The sequence below is a fragment of the Crocodylus porosus genome, unplaced genomic scaffold, assembly GCF_001723895.1.
Source record: "Crocodylus porosus isolate Cpor-Errol unplaced genomic scaffold, CroPor_comp1, whole genome shotgun sequence".
Taxonomy (NCBI): Eukaryota; Metazoa; Chordata; order Crocodylia; family Crocodylidae; genus Crocodylus; species Crocodylus porosus.
The window spans coordinates 73014190-73029831 of NW_017728950.1; the positions used below are offsets into that span (position 1 = coordinate 73014190).

The following is a 15642-nucleotide window of genomic DNA, read 5'->3' on the forward strand; positions in this document are numbered from 1 at the left end:
GTTCCACATTCTGAAGCTACTGAATAAATGTATACCCAGAACACTAGACCTGTATGAATAGGGAAGTATTCAATTCTGGTCTGGATTTGGATTCCACCAATTTGGAGGACAGTTATTCAATTTGGTGATTTGAATCACTGTTCCCATTTGGAGTCAGCCGAATCAGATTTGGCACCGATTCAACAATTCGGATCGGCCAGGGAGAGAAGCCCCATGGCTGCTCTGCCTGGCCCCATCCCCCACTCGGCCCAGCCTCTTGGGACTTAACAAAAGGCAGCCCCGCACTCGCAGACTGCAGCAGCAGGGATCAGGGCCTCCGAGGGCTTGTGGCAGAGCCCCCCCACGCAGCAGGAGAACCTGCAGCCGCCCAGCTGTGCCTGCCTCTCTCCAGCCAATCCGAATCTCCAAATCAATTTGGAGACTTCAGATTAGATTCAGACCCTTTAATGGGTCTCTCAATTCTATTCAGTATCAGAGATTTGACTGCCGAATCAGTCCGAACCTCCTCCGAATTGAATTGGTGATCAAAGCTTTGTCCAGCCCAACAGAACACTACCTAACAGTGTAACCAAAGATGATTAAGTTCACCATTATAAACAGACATTCTGTATTAAAGAAACATACTCTATCATCATTCACATTTGGCTACTAGCATCACATAAGAAAACATCTTTCTTATGTTTCTTCACCAGAACTCTTTCTAATTTCTAGTAATCTGAAATGTGAAAAATTACCTCATTTGACAAATTAAGAATACTTTACATATAATCTGGAAAGAGCAGCAAACATCTCCTCTTATGCACCCAAAGCACTACTGCAGTTGCTGATCAGGTGCATGGAATAAAGATGAATAGATGCACAAAAAAGATATAAATGGCAGTACTTTCTACATTGAAAGCATTGTTAGGAATTTAGCTAGAAGCTCAGCAAGTACACAAAAAGGAGTTTAATAGATCATTATGGTTATGGTAAAACATCTACTTGTGGTAAAAACCAAGATACGCCTATACTTTCATTTACAGCTGACATTTACCTAGATGCATGCTTAAGAAACTCATCACATGTTAGATAAAAAGCATTACACAAGATAAAGACTCACCTTTGCCCAGTATCTGAAGGCAATAACTAGTGGTACAAGTGTAGGTTCAAGTTTTCCAAGCGTTGCTAAGTGGTTTGTTGTAAGATAGGCATTTTCATTCCCTGCACTTATTTTACAGACAAGGCCGCTAGAAACAATGAAGAAACTAAATAAAAAACCCTGCAACGGTCTTAAAAAGATGATATCAGATGAAATCCTAAAAACCATTACAGCTTAGAGTGGAGGCGGGCAATTGTTTTGGGCAAAGGGCCACTTACTGAGTTTTGGCAAGCCATCGAAGGGCACATGACAGGCAGACCAGGATGGATTAATATTAATTTTCTAAATTTTTTAGGGACCCCACCGGCCAGACAGAATGGCCTGGTGGGCCGCATCTAGCCCCTGGCCTGCATTTTGCCCACCTCTGGCTTAGAGCTATAAGGAGAGATTTAAACAGCCTCAGAGGACTTAACATTTACAATTGAAGGAAGCAAGCAATGTATGTGTTTTAGATTTGGAATGTAAACATTTAAAACCCTTTAAAAGTACATTTTAAATTTCTGGGCAGCTTCATTTAATTTCTGAATTTTCTTTTTGCTTTTAGTAGCCAAGTTATTTTAGTTCATTGTGAATTTACTTATAAGAAAATTACCTCAATTCATAGACCACACCCAGTAAAAAAGAGTTTATAAACCATTTCTAGAGTATGGGGATGCATACAAGAGAAAGGCCACATAACAGTAAGCTAGTGTGTCAATAGCTAATTAAAGGAACATCTCATGAATCCAAAGTGGTATATGTTAAATGTGCAGAATAATAAATACTGTACATGTCTAGTCCTTCTCAACAGGGTATTAAAAACTAAACAACCAGCCCTCACAGTTTCTTTAACGTTTCCTAAACACATATTAAATCTGCATTAATCATGAAGAAGCAAGTTGTTTACTTTAGCTATCATCCCAAGAAGAGAGCAGGGTGCATGCTAAAAACAGCAGCAGCTATTCTTTAGGGGATTGGTAATGAGGGGGGTGAGGACAGAATAACCCTTACCCTCTTATTCTAGCCTAATACTTATGGGCAAGTCCATTCCTAGTTTGTCTTTCAACATCCATGGAACTGTAATAATTTAGTACAGAAGCATCATTTACAGGCGCTGGTATGTGTAATTTACATTGCTATATGCTATTTAGAACAGACAAATTGACAACCAAGACCTTTGCTTTTCTTTGCACACCACCACTGGTACTCTAGCATGGAAATCTGCATCAACATCAATAAAAGATTCTGGGGGGGGAAAAAAATAAAACACATTAAGAAATATTGATAAACATTTTTGTGTTTACTTGGAAATTGATTTACTGCAAGGGATACAGATAAATAGGGGGGGTCTCATTTTCCTAGATTTCTGTAGAAATATACTGTCCACGAACTCTAGCAAGTAAGGGAAGTCTGTGAGGCCAGTACTGGGATAATATTATAAAGTAAGTTTTCAAAGTATAAAAAGGAAAAATGTATCACTTCTAACCTATACAGCATTACTGCTGGTGGGAAAAGAAGTTCAGCAGTTGTGTTTAAGCAGTGCACGGAAAAATGAATACTGCAGGCAGGGTCAATAACACATACACTAGCTATAAACAAACACACATCCTAAACATCAGTTTCTATGCATTTATCTAGTTTGTCATTTTACTGTACATAGATTAAAATTCAGAGTAAGTTCACTACTTTTTAGAGGACTGTACAAATGTAATTCTTGAGCTAGGGTGGAGAATGAAAGGGTGGGAAGTAAATCTCAAATGAAAAAAACAGAAAGCAGCCACTTAAGACCATTTTTCCTAGTAGCTCCGAGACAATATATCAACATACGACAGCAGATTAACTGACATTATACTAGTCTGCCTTTAACAGGCCCTCTTCCATTGCCTCCTTTCATATTTGTGCTTTTCAGTCCTCTTGTATCTACTTTATATAATCCTCACTCCCCATTCACTTCTTTCATCAATCTCTTTTCCATTCTTACTTTTCCTTTTCCGTCAATTGCTTTGATATCACATGCCTTTTTACTTTCATTTAGAGAGTCAGACATTACTAAAATCCTTCAAGGCCATTTCTGTATTTTAAAACTTAACAACAAAATTCCAAACAACTTTGAAATGAGCTAGTCAAAATGATTAGCACATCATTCTGTGTGCAAACAGAACTTTAAATCCTTGGGCTTAGTCTATGCCTTAAAGTCAGAAGCACCATGCCTACCCATGATACTATATAAAATAACAATCTAAACAATGGAAAGAGGCAGCAGAATTCTTTAAGTCTGATGGTATCTCCATTTCCAATGGGGGGAGAAAATAAAAACACACCAACTAGAATTTCTAATACATGAGAGGTATTATAGCTACCGTAGCCAGAAACCTGAAAATAAAACTGAAACAACTAATTTCTGTAGACATTCACATGGTGTACTGCATTTTTAACCATTTACATTGCTCTATAAGTCAGGTAAGTGCCTGGTCTGATGTCTCCATTTTAAGAATTATGGAACTTGAACTACTGGTAATGGTAAAAAATGATTTTGAAATAAAACGAAGCAGCAAAGTTCTGTTTCTTACCACTGTTTTTCAGACTTTCCTGTACAACTAAGAGAACATCTGGTTGAGCCATCTGCAAAATGATACCCAAATATATCAGTCAAATAACAGAAGTTACAACACTAAAATAATGAAATGTTTTTAAATGTTGTCCTACTCTGAAAAATGATTCCTCACTCAAGAGATTGGTTTCCATATAGGTGTCAGATTAAATTTATTGTCTTTACTAATTAAAACAATTTTTAAATACTTCTTACACTGGTTAGTGGTGAGCTGACCAAGACAGCACAGGATTACATTTCTGCACATATGTGGAACACACCTTTGAAACACAACAGTGGTACAGATATTGTTTAGAACATGATTTGGCTGGCAGAGCTTATTATTGGTGAAGATCAATGAGAATCAATCAGAAACACTGATCTAAATCAAGGTTATCTTTAATCATATAGCTGAATAAACTGAGAAGGAACTCGTTGAAGATACTAAACCACAGGCACAGGGACCTGCAAAGAACAAGATATTTTACAAAAATTTTTTTTAAGCATTGTGCCTTTTTCTGAGAACTACTTAAATGTATAACTTTTAAAACAGCAAAGTCTTTAGGCCGATATCAGGAAAGCGTCCTTTCCTCTTGAACCATCTCAGAGCCTTTAAGAGTATTTTATCTGTTGGCAGAGACACCCCCATGAAAAACAGTAAAACAGTCACTGAACCTAAAATATGGGACTGTGACCTAGCCTTTGGTATTAAAAAAACACCAAGACAGAACAAACTAGTCAGTGACAGACTTGCTGCTCGTCCGTGTTCTGGTTAGAAGGACAAAAACTTAGATGGCATCATTTTTGACAGATTTCCAATATTCACACATGAAAGGCAAAGATTTTTAAACTGGTGGTCTTCCAGTTAATCATGTAAAGTAACTGGTTCAAGTTTCAGAAAGGTCGAGTAATCTACTGAAGTTAATGGGAGTTGTCAGTATGTAAAGGTTTCTTAAAAAGAATGTTTTATTTTAAGGATATAAATATGGATTGATTTGCCTAACTATCTGCACCCTGGTTTCAAGAAAAAGTTAAACAGCACCCTGATTTCCAGAAAAGATTATTCCATCTCATCATATAAGTATACCAACGACAGCTACAGATGATGGGGTAAGACCTGCATACCCCATCCTATACGCTTCGAAGGGACAAGCTGGTCAACGTTATGGTTCTTCTGTACAAGCACTGTGACACTAGGTACTGGCAGTCTCAAGGTTTCCCATGCCCTAATGCAGAGTTGCATGAAAGATGGAGTTTAATTATGCAGAGCTATCAAACCAGCTATTATTGGGGCAGGACAAGGACAGAATCAAAAGTCTACTGTAGTCTGAAATATCTCTTGGCTATACAGTATTGAACTGCACTAAAAACAGCATAAAAAGTGCAAAATTGTGTTTCTAATTCTTTATGCCTTTTGTGGTCAAAGCATAAAGTGACTGGCAAAAAACCCAAGGTATATTCCATTTACTGAATGACCTACTGTAAGATACTACTACCTCATTTTACAGATGGGGAAAGCGAGAACCGGAGATAAATATCTCCATTTGCTTTCTGGGCTAGTAGGTGATGAAGCTTAATTCACTAGTGTTTATAAAGTGCTTTGGGTCCTTTGGATGGAAGATTCTATTCTCAAAGAAAAGTAATAATATTACTGCTACAAGTAGCGCAAACAGGAAAAGGAAAATGTTATTTTTATAGCAACATTCAATAGGATGACTTTCAATTAAATTAGTTGATGCATTTCAGTAAAAATCTTATTGTGATTTTGCACTATTATGAAGGTTGTGTGTGTAAAATAAATCCAAAAATCACAGACATTTATAATAAAAGCCATCTTACTTACACTGGCTGGAAACTGGATATCAATGTTTATGTCAGAATTTTTTAAACCAAATCTGCTACCTGAAGAACCATACAGCCTTAATGAGCATTCTGCAAACAAAAGAATTTGGTGCATTTAAATCAACAGCAGTCTACATCCTGAAGCAGGGAGCAGATACTTTACTGTACCGCCAGCAGATTCCAAGCCTAGAGCGGGTGTACACAGATAGCTATGGGAAGATTGCCCTGAGTAAGGACAATTCTTCCCAGAATAGGAGCTGACCTAGCAGCTCTGACTTTTCCTTCCCACAACCCTGCTGGTGAAGGGGTCAAGGTCACAGCCAAACCTAGGACTTTCCTATGTCCTGCTGATACCAGCTGCTCCTTTATTGTTAGTGGCACCTGATATGACTTAGAATTTTCAAGCTGAAATACTAGTCACATATCCCCGAGTGGAACATATGATGCTAGCATATAATAAATACTATATATTATAGCATACCATTATACTAAAATTCTATATTCATACTATAACTTATCAAATGTGATATTAAGCTTACTCTTTTGAGAAAGGGAAAAAAAAAGAAAGGATAAACAATAATATCTAGCAAACAAAATGGCAAAAGTAATACCTGGCAATTTTTGATGTAGTAAAGTTTCCATCATTGTATTAATTTTGGACCTTTGTTCCAGATCTTCATTATTTAAGCCAAATTCTTGCACAACATTTCCAATGGCAACACCAATTGCTTGTATCTGGGAAGGTGTTGGTGGAGGCAGGGTAGTCAGCAGCTGCTCTTCTTGTTTTTCCTTTAAAGTTAACCATACCATAACATATTTTAGTGATTCTCTTCAGTTACTCTACTGAAGTTTGGGGTGAATGCACATTATTAACCCCAATTAGCAATTCTGTATTCTTTTTTATACTATGGAGCTAGGGTATAGGCCTTTGAAATACCCCCTGCTCAAACCAGGACCATCCTCAACTAGGTCCTTCCAGCCAGGGCTTTGTTGAGCTGAGCCTTAAATACCTCCAAGGATGGAGATTCCAGCACCTCTCCAGGTAACCTGTTCCAGTGCTTCACCACCTTCCTAGTAAGACAGTTTTTCCTAATAAACAACCTAAACTTCTCTTGCTGCAGCTTGAGATCTTTGCTCCTTGTTCTGTCATCTTTTACCACTGCTAGCTCCATCCTCTTTGGAACCACCCTTCAGGTAGTTAAAGACTGCTATCAAATCCCCTCTCAGTCTTTTCTTCTGTAGACTAAATAAGCCCAGTTCCCTCAGCCTCTCCTAACAAGTCATGGGCCCAGCCCCCTATACACTTTTGTTGTCCTCCACTGGACTCTTTCTAACTTGTCTACATCCTTTTTGTAGTTTTTTTGGGGGGGTGTAAAACGGGACACAGCATTCCATATGTGGCCTCATCAGTGCTGAATAGAGGGGAATAATTACTTCTTTTGATCTGCTGGCAACACTCCTACTAAAGCAGCCCACTATGTTGTTAGCCTTCTTGACAACAGGGCATACTGTTGACATATTCAGCTTACTGTTTTTTTCTACAGCTGCTGCTTAGCCAGTTAGTCCCAAGCTTGTAGCAGTGCATCAGATTCTTCCATCTTAAGTGCAGGATTTTGCACTTGTCCTTGATGAACCTCATGAGATTTCTTCTGGCCCAATCCTCCAATTCGCTGAGGTCACTCCTAATTCTAACCCTATCCTCCGTGTTATCTGCTACATCCTCCAGCTTGCTGTCATCCGCAAACTTGCTTAGGGCGCAATCCTTCCCATCTTCCAGATTGTTAATGACTATATTGAACAAAACAGGTCCCAGGAGTGACCCCTGGGGCAATACATTTGGATACTTGGCTGCCAACTAGACCTTGTGCTATTGATCACTACCCGTTGAGCCTGATGAGCCAGCCAGCTTTCTATCCCTCTTACAGTCCGTTCATCCAATCCATACTTCCTTAGTTTGCTTCCAATAACGTTGCAGGAGACTGTATCAAAAACCTTCCTAAAAGTCTAAGTACATTACTACGGCAATAAGTATGGCAAAAACCAACAAGGAAAGACTTTAGAGGCAACTTAATTATTACCAGAATAAAAAAGTTTTACAAATCTATGCGTTATATGTATTTAGCTGTTACCAGTTTACAGCTGTTATTAACTCACCTTCATGTTTTTCTTGTGCCTTTTCTCTTTAATGTGCTTATGAGCAAATGCCACCGACTCAATCAGAGCATCACACAATTTGCAGGTATACTTGGCTGCTGGATAGTTTCGAGGTCGCTAAAAAGTCAACACACTAAGTTACAAGAAGATATCATCTTCATTTGATATACCAGTCCAGTCTAGTTGGATGTTCTAATGTCAAAAAAAGAAATGTCTTCCCTCTTTTTTGATTCCAACCTTAGAGCCTAGCTATTTGGATATTCAAGAGGAAGGTGCAATAAACTGTAACAGTACACACAGAAAATAACAAATGCATATAAGCCTGCTGTTGAATTTATAGTTCTTTCTGTCCATTAAGGGCCCATTTTATCACAAGTAAGTTTCATAGATTTGATCATTACTAACAGGCCTTTCAGTAGCTAAATAAAGTGCAATTCTTAGGCAAGTGGTTCTTATTTGCAGACTGATAAAATATGAAAATAGTATATATGTAAAGCCAATGTCACCTTCTTTAACCTGTAAATGCAGTCTCGTTTTAATCGTTCTTCAGCCTGCTGCAACCCTAGTCGTTCTTTTACTGACAGCACAGATTCATCTATGACAGGGCCTTCCATATCTTCATCTTGCTCATAGTCTTCTTTTCTAGTAGTTCTTCTTGATCTCCTTGGTTTCCTATGTTTCTTCATTTCTTAAAGAGTTACCAGAACACGTGTTGTAAGATAATGATATAGAACCATTCATTCTTCTTTCTATTAATACACTTGCAGAAGCAGACACAAATACCTACTTGTCACAGAATTTACCTTCTCCTGTCATACGCAAGTCATTATCTTTGTAAAAAATGCAATAGTACACTTTTGTATATTTTCACGCCATATCCTATGACGTTTATTTAGAGTCTTACCAGCTATGAGACTTAAGTTATAGCAACCAACCTTTGACCCATGAAGTCAGACAATCTAATAGCACATTCTTGTCTGAGCAACAACAACAGTTAAAAGACAACGACAGTTTCTACTGTCAACTTGATATGCATAAAATATCCCAAGGTAATAAACTGAGAAGACAGAACATATTCAGTATTCTTTAATCAGTGGGTAAGTCAGAGAAGGATTATATTCCATTTCTAAACCTACCTGCTTTCATTTACTGGTGCTGAAATTGCAATAAATTTTGAAACTTAAACCTACCTGAGCTCCTCACTACATGAAGCTCAAGTTAATACTACAGAAGCTAAATTATGCCTTGACAGCATGCTGTGCAAGTATCACATGAGAGGTATAGGTCCAAACAGATTCAACTGAAGTGATTTAACATACATTGAGGATGTCCTCCCAAAACTCCTTTCCTTCTCAACTGAAGTCCTGATATTATAGCAACGCATGTTTTTATTCCCTCAAAAGACAAGTTTTTAGAATTGTAGCATCATGCTTTCTTTAAGTACTGCAATACACTGGGTGAAGTTACTTTTAGACTACAATAATCAATTAAATAACAAAATAGTAGATAAAGCACACCAATACGTCTCACCTGCTAAAAAAAACAAGTTAATGCAACTGTAAATTGCATTAACTATAATTGTATAAACTATTATGTTTATAGCTAAACTTCTAGCAGAAGTGTGAATGTAAATATTGTCCCCAAACTGCATCTAGCTTTGTCAGCACTTGTGCAACAGTAATTGTTTTTGGTCCAAAGTATACAGGTAAAATGTAATCTTTGGCTCCAGCAGAAGCGGGTAAATGTAAGTCAGATTTCAGGAAGCTGAAATTACAGCTCTCCTCTCATGCAAATACTAAAATATTGGCCAGAATGTTGAGTCTTTTAAAGGCTTGAATACCTCTGAAAGAATAAGAATAAGAAGTTGAGGGAATTTTGAAGTTTTCATATTGGCAACAGATTTTTGCTTGTACTGATTTTAAGCAGGAAAACTTCAACAAGTATAAAGAAAGGGTACCAAGTGTTTCAGGGATACTACCTGAAGGCTCCGACTTTCAAGGGAGGCAGGTTACATAATTCCTATTTTTTTTAAAACAGTTTTAGGAAATACCTAGCACTGCCAGGACAAAATAATTAGAGGGTTTTTATTTTCCCCCAGTTTTGTGGGCATTCACTAGTGCTTTGCTTATTTAGCCTCTCACTGATGTAAGTTTACAAACAAGGGTTAAGCGTTTTTTTTAATTCGTTCCTTTAACAGGGTAACAGCCATGTATGAAGTGCCAGAACTGGGAAGAGAGTATGCCAAAACTACTTATACCTAGCACTAGTTTAGATTTCAGCTTGATAAAAAGGTGCCATATAACTGTCTAGTAGATGTTTTATAAATCTACAACTCCAGAAAAAAGAAGAGATGTTGTTTTTATGTTGAGTGTTCCCTACTAGTGACTAACTTTAGAGTCTACCTCTGCTATCCCTATCTTTCCATAAAGAGGATTATGAACATTTCACTGTTGTCCATAGCAAGGCCTGCAAAACTTTACCTTACTCGCTGAATAACTATAATTACTAGACTCGTTAAGCAGCATCTGCATTGCCACACTTCCTGTTGTACCTTAAGCCATTCCTGTTTAGTCTCCAACACTCATCCCTTGAAGGACATTTAAGTTCTGCCACTCTGCCCCAATACACTGGCTCACAGTCTAAACTTGAGGAAAAAAAAAATCTTTATTACTGCCAAAAGCTCATTTTTACTCGCTTTGTTAAACAACTTAAACACAAAGTGTTTGCTTCCCAATAATTAATTAGCGTCAGAGCTGCTTCAATACATCACGTAGTACCAAAAAGTGCTGCTGCCTCTTGATATAGAGACGATGCTTTAGAACAGGGGTCAACCTATGGCCCACAGGCCAGTGGGAACTGGTGGTACAGAGCTGTGCTGTGTCACCCATCTCCTCTGCTGTGGACAGGGGAAAGAGTGCAGAGATTTCAAGCCCACAGCCATGGCTAATGCACTGGCAAAAGGCTGTCAATCCCTGCTCTAGAACACAGCTCTTCATGCCTTCGTTCAGCAGTAACTTGGGGGCCACCTTTCTTCTCCTGCCAATCAAGAAAAGAAATCAGGAGCTTCCCTGCTTCATTCAGTCAATTCATCTGTACAAAAATGTCTGTTCACTCAAAGAATTCTGGCTCTCGTAAATTCTTAAAGACAGGAAGAAAGCCGATTAGAGCTTTTGGGTTTTACTCCTCTAGTTTGACAAAGCTGCCAGCAAAGTCCCCTGGCTGCACATAAACCACTGCAGTGGTTTATGCAGTGGGCTTCCTGTTTTTAAAGCTTAAAAACCTGCATTAGTTAATAGGATAGGCACCAAAGGGTTTTACATGCTCTTCAGAAGTCTGAAATACAACGGGAGTCCCAGGTATCCTAGACTCACTGATTTTATTTATTTATTTAAAGTCTGTGAATATCCAGTTACTGCTTCGGGACTTAACTAATCTCATATGAGAATGAAAAATAGGAATGAACCCTGTTTGCCAGGTTTCTAACACATCATTTCTAAACTTTTTTGTTTGTTTTATAAAAGCAAGAAAACAAAATTTGAATTAATCTGTGGGCCATATTTACTGCCATGTGTGAAGCAATGTAGTGCTGTCTGCTCAAGTACACAAGACAAATTCCTGCACTACTATTCCAAACGCTGCTTACTGCCCACAAAGTTACTGATGGGAATAATGTATCATTCAGATGCGTTCTCCCTTCCAGAAGCAAGCTGGCCTGGTGGTCTTCAACAATGCCTGATGCCTACAAGCCAGGAGCTGACAGAAGAAAGAACCCTGCCAGAAGCCCTAGTAAACAGAAGAAATGGATATCAAAAGTTGTTTGCATTTGATTTCTTTGGTGTTACCCCATCTCTTAACTACTCTTCCCCGTAAGTGTCAACATTTTTGAGCTTTCCACGTTATTCAGTTTTACTCTTATCCGGTCTAAAATTTAATTTTTTTACTTATTAAATGGCTATACATGACGTTTTGCTGCTTATGCCAACTGAGTATTTATTTCAGCAAGCAAAGAAATAGCTGTTTTAAACAGCAATAGTAAAAGTGATTTGAGACTTGTAACATCATTTGATGGTGGATGGTTAATACTTAGTTTATTAGTCTACAATTACAGGCAAAGCAAGCAGGTTTTCATGGTTTTCTTTTTCTTTTAATTCTTATGAAAGAAATCCTATAATTCCAGTCTTTTTCCATCTTAAGATGACATCCTTACCTGTCCGGCTGAATAGCTTGTCCGTCAGCGAGAAAGTCTTATAACACGGTGAATGGATCCGCATGTTCTCACTAACCCAGTATATTTTAGATTCATGTACTCACTAGGCATGAGTCAAGTACAGAAGGAGTCTGAAATATAAGCTATGGCCACAAAGAGACAATATCCAGATCAAGCTACAATCTAGAAATCCAGTTCTTTCATTCATTCTGGATTGTGACCAGTTCAGTGGGGTTTAAACAGCAGTCAAGCAAAAAACGTTGCTTCTATTAGGAGGAAGAGACTGCGATTGATAACTTGCAAGCTGTAACTTGGGCAGCTCCAGGTTCTATGGCAGTTTTATAGAAGGAAGGAGCTGATGGGGAGGTGGAGCAGGACTCAGAGGGAAGTGGCAAGAAGTGTTAGGATCTTCAGTGTTATTTTAAAAAAAGTTAGATTTTTACCAAGAAAGGAGACGACTATCACAAGGAATGAGAGTGAGAATTAAGTCCGCGTGGACTAATGTTGTATATTATTTTAAACATGATTCTATATGGTTTAGACACTTCAGACTTTTCCTTTAAAATGGGAGATTTTGTTTGCTGTTTATAAATCCATGTATTTGTTATATGATACAAGCACCATTTCTTGTGAAAAATCTAAGAGATAACTTCAGTAAAAGAACCTAGGAAAGGCATAATTATATGAGACAGACAAACAGGGAAAAGGAGAGAAATGTATTTAGAAATATTACTACTGTGTGTCAAACAATCCTATTTAAATCTCTTCTAAGAACTAAAGTAGACGGAAAAATAGTTTTTCATCATTGCTCTATTTCTGTCTCTTTCCAGTACTTCATTCCACCTCTACATTGTTTTTAAAATTTTGCCTATATTAAAAGCATTCCTTGTTCATTACCTTATTTATATCTTTGAACACAAATCATCATCATCAGTTTAACAAAATCCTCCTTTAATCAAGTTTTAGGTCTTCCTCACACAGTTCTACACAGTGGCATTTGGGAACAAGATCTAAAGGAAGCATGAATAAAGGGACAACAGGTATACCCCATGACAGCATAGTTTACCTCCAAAAGTTTAACACAAAGCATGGAGGAAAAGACAGATACACAATACCTCCAAGAAGTGTTGGCAGGGGAGGCCTAGGATGGCACTCAGGGGAAGAAAAGAAAGAAAACTTAATAAATCAGAAATTTCTGATCACTTATTTCAACACACTGCCATAACACTGACAAAAGCTGTGAATGCACTGATTTAGTACTGATTTTATTCTGCTCTCCTTTAGGGAGGAATATAATTTTCAAACTCAAAAGTGCTCCAATGACAGATTCTGATTTAGCAAATTATATTACAAAACGATCTTCTTGGAAAAGGAACTCGATATTTATACATTGCCTTTCTTCTTCGTAACCTTTTCTCCCAATTTACTGAAAAAAGTTGCATGCAACTTTATCATGTGCTCCTGTAGCAATTTCTTCAATCTCACCTCATGAGTGAAATTTGATCAAACTGAAACTGGGAATGTGTGAGAACTGCAGACTGGGCCATCACAAGTACATCTGTATGTTTATAAACTTGCCAAATCAAAAAAAATTTCCCAGCAGGTCAAGTAAGAAAACAAATTCTGCATCATGCGCTGTAACTACATTACTTAAGTTATTACAGGTTAATACAATCAACATTTCTGCAACATCTACATGTTACAAAATATAATTTTTTATAGTGAATTTTGAAGTCATACTTTCAAGACAAGCACACAGAAAGCAATCTTACTAGAAGAAACTATGTAAAAGTGTATTCATTACCAGAATTTCCTTTTTGTATGTCTGATATTTCTTCACCTGTCAAGTCTTTCTGCTGTTGTCTTCTTACACTCCTGCTTCCGGTACCTTCAACCTCCTGAAAAGAGTCTTTTCTCGTCCTACTGAGCATGGAAATCCGGACTGTAGATTTGTACTCTCTCCAGTTCTCTGAAGTACCACGATGGTCATCAGATATCCACTTCTTAATCTGGTCTTTTTGGGCATCATTTAACTTTGCCCCTTGACTATGACCCAAACTTTTAAATGAATTTGGGCTACTCAAAACACTGTGCGCTCCTTTCCGGGGACTGTTTCCATAATGAAGAGGTGGTCCCTTTTTCTTCTGAAAGCCCATTTCGGTTTTGTTGCCATGGTTATTTCCATAATCATCCATAACTTGGAAGTCCTGTTGTACAGGGTTTCTCCTTAACTCATCTTCATTTGAGATTCCTCGTTCCTTATTTCGTTTGGCAAAGGAAGGTTTCATAGCATCTCCCATTGTAACTGCTGCTCAGTTCAACAAGACACACCTGAAAATAAAAGGAGGTAGCATTTTAATCAGGTCAAGACAAGTAGCTTGAACAGAGATACATTTATGAAACACAACAGTTTTCCTCATTACACTTTACACATCTGATCAGGGCCCGTATCCTACGTACTTAAAAGATAACTCCAATGGTGGCTGACATTTGGTGACACGCGTCTCATCAGCAGATTATCATATTTCTGCTTATTAAGGCTCTACTACTAATTTCAGATTAAAATTAGATTCTGAGCGTGTTTCCATCATAAAGGGGTCTTTTTAAGGTTGCTGCAGCCCAAGTTTTAAGACTCGATTCTTCCAGGACACCGTGTATGGAAGGGCTCAACCCAGGCGTCAGCAAAACACCACTGGTGCAAGAGCATTTAGATATATCTGCACAGCTATGAAAGAAAAAAAAAACCTGGCTACAAAGCAGTTTAGGCAACTAAAGGTCCAGAGGGACTTCCAGAAGGTGCCTAACCTAACAAGGGACTCTTCATGAATCTTTTCAGGTGCCTAAACCCCTTTGTAACTTTGTCCCAAAGCATTTTGTACAGCTTTTGTGACAAGGGAGGATACCAACTGGCCCCTAGGTCGGAGTCAGTTTTCAACACTTGAGTGGCCTTTATGCAGCTCTTGATGACAAAGCCACCACAGCTTGGCCAGTGTGCACTAATGTCAGACCCCTGCGGCCCTGCGTGGATTCTGCCTGTGCAGGAGCTTCTCGGGGTGTGCAGGGCCAAGGACCAACATATAGTCCATGGTCTAGCAAAGAGCCACTGGGGCCATCCGCGAGTGCCAGCGTCCTGAAACACATGTGTGTGTACACACACACACACACACACACACACACACACACACACACTGCAGCAGTCGCCCCCGCCCCGTCCCTGCCCAGGCAGACCCGGGGGGGCGGGGGAGGGGAAGGCCACGGCCGTCCCCACGGGCCCGACCCAGCCCGGTGCCCCCGCTTAAGGGCTGTGGCAGGGCGGGGCCCAGGCCGCGAGGCGAGGACTCACCACGGAGCCGTGTCCACCAGCCGTTACCCCTCCGCCTCCACCGCGCGCGGCGGAAGCGGCCGCAGTCCCCCACTGCCCGTCTGCTGAACCCCTTCCGGCAACACGCCCCACCCCCTCTCTCCGCCACAGCCCCGCCCCTGCCGTCATTAGCGCGCGCCACACTCGCTGCAGCGCACGTTGATGATTTCACGTTACCCGCTGCCATGACACTAGAGGTATTAGGAACATTTTCCCGGACCTCAGTCGTGACGCTATAGGCTGCGGGAGGGGAGTAGGCATTCCATGGGGCGGGGTCACTGGCTTCTCCACTTGCTTTGGCTGCTGCTTCATACTAGTGCACGGGCCTGTGCCAGTTGCAGGAGAGAGGGTGCCTGCGGGGCGCCTTACTG

At 39.4% G+C, this 15642-nt stretch overlaps 1 protein-coding gene across 3 annotated transcripts in view; it reads right to left on the reverse strand.

The window, feature by feature from the left end:
- ZCCHC6 (zinc finger CCHC-type containing 6) overlaps positions 1-15355 on the reverse strand; it is a 39996-nt gene extending 24641 nt beyond the window's left edge. Inside the window, exons 1-9 of one of the 3 annotated variants that reach the window (XM_019555033.1) lie at positions 15254-15354; positions 13751-14241; positions 8210-8391; positions 7704-7820; positions 6161-6338; positions 5551-5639; positions 3688-3739; positions 2293-2362; positions 1100-1226 (exon numbers count right to left, since the gene is read on the reverse strand). In XM_019555033.1, coding sequence (XP_019410578.1) covers positions 1100-1226; positions 2293-2362; positions 3688-3739; positions 5551-5639; positions 6161-6338; positions 7704-7820; positions 8210-8391; positions 13751-14210 — 1275 coding nt within the window. In that variant the 5' untranslated portion in view covers positions 14211-14241; positions 15254-15354. Of the gene's footprint in view, positions 1-1099; positions 1227-2292; positions 2363-3687; positions 3740-5550; positions 5640-6160; positions 6339-7703; positions 7821-8209; positions 8392-13714; positions 14242-15253 lie in introns of all 3 variants that reach the window. The other 2 variants (XM_019555032.1, XM_019555034.1) reach the window with 2 other exon arrangements.
- Positions 15356-15642: the final 287 nt, after the last annotated feature.